We start from the raw sequence: 6,705 nt of genomic DNA, 5'->3' as shown, positions 1-6,705 counted from the left end.
AAACTATTATTACTCAACACAACAGGCAAACATCAAGGCTGATATAAAACACTGGTTAAGAAATCTTGTTGGAATTTCTCCACACCAGAAGCGACCCTCTCATAAAGTTTCGCGGCGAATATTTCTGTTTGCTTTGGTCGCTCAAGTCTCTCATGACGTACAATTCAAAAGTGCCCGCCGGTGTTCCCTGGGATCCACGCAAGCGAAGTGCGTCTCTACATTCCGATTGGCTGTCAGTGTTTTGCCGCTGAAAAGTGTCATAGTAATTTGCATAAAGTTCAACAGTTTTCAACTTTTTTTGGACGCTCTGGTCGCTCAACTTTGGCCGCTGGTAGCGTTGGTCGCTTTGGTCGCTTTTTTTTTACAAAATAAAGTGTATTTTCAAGGCAGACTATTTAACAGAATTGTATAGGGTGTAATCCAAAACTTTTGTGCGGATCAGGTGTTTGTGCTCGATTTCCCTCCCCGGCTGGCGAGTGAATTGGCACCGCAACAATTCCTTCGAGAGGAGTTTCGTCGCGTTGCAGCAAAGAACGGTATGTAAAAATGATTAAGAGATAATGTCAGTATAGAATATCTTTGTAGGAAAGCTTTTAGTGTATCAACACCACCTCTTGGTACCACGTGTAAAATATGTACATAGTGTATGGTTTAATATTTGTTTTCTTCTGCAGATGTAAAGTACTGCGTCATAGCTGACCGCTTTCCGCTGGACTCACGTGCCTTGTGGAGTCGTGATGGGGTAAGTCGTGTTATAACTTGGCACGTGAGAAATTCATGTAATGTCATTTTTATATGGCAAAAGCAGTTCATTTCAATAATAACCCGTGCTTCTCATTATAATAGATCCACCTGAGTGACGATCTGGGGATGCCGCTTCTCGCGAAGCTTCTGTGGCACTTCTCCTTTCAGCAGCTACAGTCACCTCTGCCTGTTACACCTCCGCCTGTGTCTCCTCCCAAGTCACCCCCGACTGTGAGACCCTTTGCTACCACCGTGGTTGTGAAGGGAGAGGTTCCACGTCCACGTCCCCTTGACCCCTTCAAGGAAACTGTCGTCGGACGTCGCGGAAAGGTAAAAGTTATACAATTTTGAAGAGCTTTAGTTTTAGTTAGGCCACATTTATTGAATACTAATTCCCCCTATGTGTTTATAGCGCAGCCAACCTGAGTCCTGGGATGCGCCTGAGGACTGGGATCAGTCTTCCGTGCGGATCCTTCCTCATGAGGTTTGTACATTGGTATGATAGCTGATAGGAAATTAAACCGTAATGATGCGTACATTTGTTGTTTCATTTAAATGCTATTCCTATAAGGCAAATGGTCAATGGCTCAATTCAGTTTTTTATTTCTAGGTTTGTGTGCCTCCTCTGGTCCTGAGGGATTGCTTTGTCGTGCTAAACCCAGTGGTGTAGTCCAGGGTATACGCGGGTATACGGCGTATACCCACTTATTTTTCAGTCAGCATTGCGTATACCCACTTCTAAACCCCCCCAGATGCGCACCATTCAGTAGTATCTGCAAGCGAAATCGCGCACTTTTCCCCGGTGAAGCCATGACCCACGCTACTCTGCAACTTATTGGCCAATACTCGCTGCCTTTACTGATTAGATTGGTTAACTGTAGGCATGACGACGAATGAGCCAATCGGAGGGAGAGAAAGGCGGGTCATGCCGAAGTAAATATCGCGAAAGACAAATTTACTTTTACAAGTTTACTTTAAATGATTTTCTATAATAATCCGGTAAAATGAAGCGAGCTATCCAAACAAAAATTTCATTTGACAATTTCAAACGTCCTCGCGAATCAATATCAGCCAGCAGCTCAGCAGTTAATGTTAGCGATCGTACACCGGTACAGTTACCGTCGACGCCCGCTCTGCCCCCCGCCCCCGTCGGAGAGGAGGCTGTTTGAGACCTGGTTGAAGAGCCATCGGGCTGCCTCTTCTGTGCGTTCTAGACAGTGCAGTGTGAAAACTCCTGCAGAAAGCAAGTCTGTCTGGAATATACTGTAGTATGATCATGGTTAGAAACCCAGTACTGGGCTCAGAGAGCATATCACAGTTGATGTGTTGTAAATGCATTTATATTTTTTCTTTGTAAACTAAATATTGTTGTTTTGTTGAATAATTTGAATGATGATGTTCAATCATCATATGATATTTATATATATATTGATATTATACATATCTAACGAGATGATTGTTGTGGAAGAGAAATAATCTAATGTTTAATCTAAGGTGAAATATGAATAAGGATGCAGTATCACTGAAATGACTTTAGTATGTTATTTATTTAAATAACATACTACATACGTAGTATGTTATTGAAATAAATGTTCAAAAAATTACTGAAACACCATGTTTGCCTCATCTATATTTTACATTCATGCTGGCTGCCTGTGTGACCAGTAATACCTACTGCTCCTGATCAAGTCATGTTAATTTCATAATAGTGGCACACTCTGGCCCATGCTATGTGTTGCGAATCAGCTGTTCAAAGACACCGTTTACAAAAGAAATTACTGATTTGCCATGTGAGAGAATAAGTGTCATTCCAGGAATAAGGAATAGTTGTCTCTCACTAGTCTGTGGGCCAGTATTTGTTTAGTCATTTCATAATCCTTCCTCCCCGAGATCAAGCAGCAGAAATTATGTGCCAATGTAAGTAAACTAAAAAGAGTAGTCTCAAATATCACTGTTTCAAAAAAAAAAAAAAGGGTGTTTTTCTGGGCTGCGTTAAAAAAAGGGCAAACATTTAGAGTATACCCACTTCTCCAGGGACCACTACACCACTGGCTAAACCCTATCCGGTTTAGCACTGACAAGTTGGCTGCAATGGATCGCATTGTTCCATCCAACCTTGACGTCCCCATGGGGAATCGCTCAAAGGTAATTTGTGTGATTTTAATATTAACTGTTTGTGAGTGCATACATATTAATAGCGCCTGTAATCCTATATGACAAGCTTTACATTGTATGGTACAGATAGTTGCATTGATAACAAATGTGTTATATTTCATTAACTGTTATCATTTCCGTTCTCTTCCATTATGATAGAAACGGAAGGTGGCACATGGAACCACGGCTGTGGTCTCCAAAGGAAAGAAGGCCCGCCTTGAGGTTGGTAATTTCTCATTGAAATATGTACTTGTTTTTTGGTTGAAACACAGGAACAACTATTTTTTGATTTCGCCTTTAATACAAGAGATAGTCCAACATTCTCTGTGTAGGTATTGTTTTGCCAATGATTTACAATTATTTTCCAGGCACTTCAAACTCCAGCAAGGATTGCCAAACCTTCGAAGCTGGTACCTCCCCCTCGACCTGTGCCAGAAGCTGCTGTACCAGCCACTCTGGAGGGCAGCGTCTTTGTGCCTTCGAGCAAGGTAATTTGCATTCAACATGTGATGATTACACACATTCAGTGAATAGAGTGCGGTTCTCTATTCTTTTGATATTTTCTCTAAGTTCCCTTTAAGAAAGTGTAGTTTTGTGTTTCCATTTCTCAATTGTAATGTACATATAATTCTTACTATGTCATTACAGTTTGCTCAACCGGAGGGGGATGACCAGACTCAACTGTGTGTTGATGAGTGGCCGTTACTTCAAACAGAGTTTTGTGAGGTAAAGGAATGGGGGAAAAAAAGATTATCTTGTAATATTTGGGTTTTGTTGTTAAATTTGTATGTAGCGCCACAAAATACAGGCGTGCACAACACTATGTTTGTTACTGTTTTAAATAAACTACATTAGCAGTAAGTTCTTTGAACTGCCCACTTTTCAATTTTCATACAATTGTATCTGTCATGATAATTTTGCTCCCTTACCTCATTGTAGAAGGTGAACCAGCCAACTCCTCGGGTTGTCTCTGGACAGAGAAAACAAGAGGAGCCAACACCTTGGGGGCCAAAAGTTGTGATGGCCCAGGCTGATAAACCAACAGCTAATGAGACCAGCTTCTTGGGATGTTCAACCAAGGTAATTAAAACAATATGAACAAATTATTTGCAAATAAGCAATCAATCTGTTCCAGGATCAGTATCTGGAAACATTTACACTTTTATTTCATAATTACAATCTACATAATCTACATAGTTTAACTGTTTTTAACATGTTCTTGGTAATATCTACACACTTTGAATTGGAAATGTCAAGAAGGTTGGCTGATGAACTTGTTGTGCTCATTTTAATTATTTAAACTGAACTGAAATAAAAGTTTTCTTTGTCCTTAATTCTGTTCACCACAATACACCAAATGTCCCCTTTTCTATGGCTTATGAGTTTGCATGTAGGGGTAAACCTAAATTTTTTAACATTCGTAATGTTTGTGATTGCAGATGACACACATTGAGGACCATGAGCCGTTTGAACCAGCACCTGAGGTCACTGCGAGCAGTCAGCAGGTATGTAATTACTAGTGGAAAAATTGTATACCAACGGGAAAAGCCACAGCTTAAGAGACCCATTTTGTTTTGATGTGTTTATTCTTTTAAAACATTGATATGGTGTACGTGTGCAGTTCTGACTAATTTGCCTATACTATGTACATTTTCAAATTACTTACTGGGAACCAACATGCTTTTAAAAACACTGAATTGTCATTTCAGCAGAGCCCGCCTGAGGACAATGGCCAGCTTGAAGATCCTCATGTAACACTTGGCAATCAGAAGGTACTTATTTTTAACATGTTATTCCCTGTTCCTTGTGAGTTTTCCTGCCATTTATTAGATCTTGGAAATTAGTTAAAGTAACGTTAATATCATGTACAATTCCGTTTTCCCATTATACACAGCCATGAACTACAGCTGATTGATTCCTAGCCTTTTTATGAATTCCTTGTTAATTTCGATATAAACTATTGGTTACACTCCTTTTTGATTGAACTACTGTTGTGTTTTTAGGCACCCTGTGATTTTGCACCTGCCAGAGCTGCTACATCAAGTCATGTGACTTATGACAACCCTGGGTGTCTTCAAGGATCGTTTGACCAGAGCAGCCACATATTCGGGGAAAATGCAGGTAAGCAGTGTGCTACAAATGGCATAGCGGCGATTATGACCCACACCACCCATAGCGTTCTCAAATGGAAAAAAAAGAACATTCATCATATTCTAAAACAAGGTAATGGCTTGTACACATCTATGCTAGAAAATAAGGAAATCAGTGCAGCCAAAACCAGTGGGCATATTTTCATTTCCGAGTTACCCAGACACTGCAAATTCAACAATAAATTATTTAGTTTGGAATATTTTGATACACTCACTGGAAGTCTTGATCAAAAGGATGATTATGACGCTTCTTTGCAAAACATAGCCATGCCTTTAGAAGAGGCTATTCAGAAGACACTGCTGCAGACAAACACATGCTTGCTCAACATCCAAGGAAGTGTCTGTGCCGTTTTCAAGGTCGAAACTGCTTTTGCAGTTTTCGATCCTCATTCTCGTAGTACTTGGGGTTCAGTTGCACCGGATGGAACCAGCATAGTAGCGCACTATGCTACTGTGTATGAGTTATATGACCATATTAAGAACCTTGTCAATTCCTTATACCAAAATCATCCACATGCTTTTGATATCCCAAACAAGGTGTTTGAAGTCACTGGTGTGAAAGCTGTTGAGGTAAACTCACCATTTACTGCTTTAACTGCACAGCCTGAAGCCAGCACTTCGGCACATGACGGTACTTTGGACACAGACAGTGACTCTGATCTCTGTGTCCTTTCGGTAACAGATAGAAATTCTCTTGCAGTAAACGCGTCTTTTTCCCTTGAAACTGTGCAGCCTGTAGCAAACACTTCTACATGTGACACAACTGTAAACATTGACAGTGATCCTCCAATCACACAGAGGGTGCATCAGATGTCTGTTTAATTTCTGTAACAGATAACCCCAATATAATGTTTACGGGATTGACATTAAGGGAAAAAAACAGCATCTGCAACAAACTGAATATCGTACCAAGTTTAGATCAAAATGTTGTTTGACAAACCTTCGATATGGGACAGCCTGAACCATGCAAAACAACATCCATTGTAGGTGACGGTAATTGTTTCTTTCGTTCTCTTTCGTCTGTATTGAGTGGTTACGAGTCACATCACAAGGCCTTTCGAAAGGCTGTAGTGAATCACATCTCAAATAATCCACTTCATTACGTTACTTGTCTAAGACGGCAATTTGCTTCTGTGGAGCAATATCTCCAGGACTCAAAAATGAAATATGTTGGATCTTGGGCAACAGAGTTGGAAATACAAGCTTCTGCAGATTTGCTCTGTGTTGATATTTACACATACAGTCAACAGAAATGGATTACGTTCACGGCGAACATTGATTCGATTTCACGAAAAGCTATATATCTGAATCACTGCAATGAATGCCATTATGAACCAATTGCATGTGTCAAAGAAAAAACCTCTCATACATGCTTCAGTTTAACAAATTTCTGTGAAATGTCTCACAAAAGGTGCAATGCAGAGCTTGTTTCACCACGTAAAAAATGTACTGATAAAGCAAAACATCTGAGAAATAAGAAAACGTATGCTGAAGACGCAGAATATAGGCAAGTTCAAAAGCTAAAAACACAACGAAGATATAATTGTGATGAACAGTATCAAGCAAATCGGAAAAATAGCAGTATTGAAAGATATGCTAATAATGAACCGTTCAAACAACAAGTAAAAATCTGCAGTATTGAAAAATATGCCAATAA

General features: G+C 39.9%; 1 protein-coding gene and 2 long non-coding RNA genes across 4 annotated transcripts; all 3 read left to right on the top strand.

The window, feature by feature from the left end:
• Positions 1-397: 397 nt before the first annotated feature.
• Positions 398-1,405, top strand: LOC132447568 (uncharacterized). Of its 2 annotated transcripts, XR_009523122.1 has the most exons (4): positions 398-536; positions 675-742; positions 847-1,228; positions 1,355-1,405. It is a non-coding gene; the product is annotated as an uncharacterized LOC132447568 (long non-coding RNA). The 2 variants fall into 2 exon arrangements; XR_009523121.1 differs by lacking the exon at positions 1,355-1,405 and having other exon boundaries at positions 847-1,300.
• A 1,390-nt stretch (positions 1,406-2,795) lies between these two features.
• On the top strand, positions 2,796-3,567 carry LOC132447569 (uncharacterized). Its single transcript, XR_009523123.1, has 3 exons — positions 2,796-2,889; positions 3,058-3,120; positions 3,267-3,567. It is a non-coding gene; the product is annotated as an uncharacterized LOC132447569 (long non-coding RNA).
• Positions 3,568-3,585: 18 nt separating this feature from the next.
• On the top strand, positions 3,586-5,870 carry LOC132448001 (uncharacterized). The gene is made up of 5 exons (XM_060039062.1): positions 3,586-3,624; positions 3,838-3,978; positions 4,338-4,403; positions 4,608-4,670; positions 4,902-5,870. The coding sequence occupies exons 2-5, from the start codon at positions 3,919-3,921 to the stop codon at positions 5,868-5,870; spliced, it is 1,158 nt and encodes a 385-aa protein (XP_059895045.1). The 5' UTR covers positions 3,586-3,624; positions 3,838-3,918.
• The last annotated feature ends 835 nt before the right edge of the window (positions 5,871-6,705 follow it).

Source organism: Gadus macrocephalus, chromosome 19, assembly GCF_031168955.1.
Source record: "Gadus macrocephalus chromosome 19, ASM3116895v1".
NCBI lineage: Eukaryota > Metazoa > Chordata > Actinopteri > Gadiformes > Gadidae > Gadus > Gadus macrocephalus.
This window is presented reverse-complemented; position numbering and strand designations above follow the sequence as displayed.

What these genes read in the sequence shown, in the direction of transcription:
- LOC132448001 (XM_060039062.1), top strand. Translation starts at nt 3,919, where the DNA reads ATGGCCCAGGCTGATAAACCAACAGCTAATGAGACCAGCTTCTTGGGA. An exon ending in TCTTGGGATGTTCAACCAAG is followed by an intron (nt 3,979 to 4,337) that starts GTAATTAAAACA and finishes TTGTGATTGCAG; the next exon opens with ATGACACACATTGAGGACCA. An exon ending in TCACTGCGAGCAGTCAGCAG is followed by an intron (nt 4,404 to 4,607) that starts GTATGTAATTAC and finishes TTGTCATTTCAG; the next exon opens with CAGAGCCCGCCTGAGGACAA.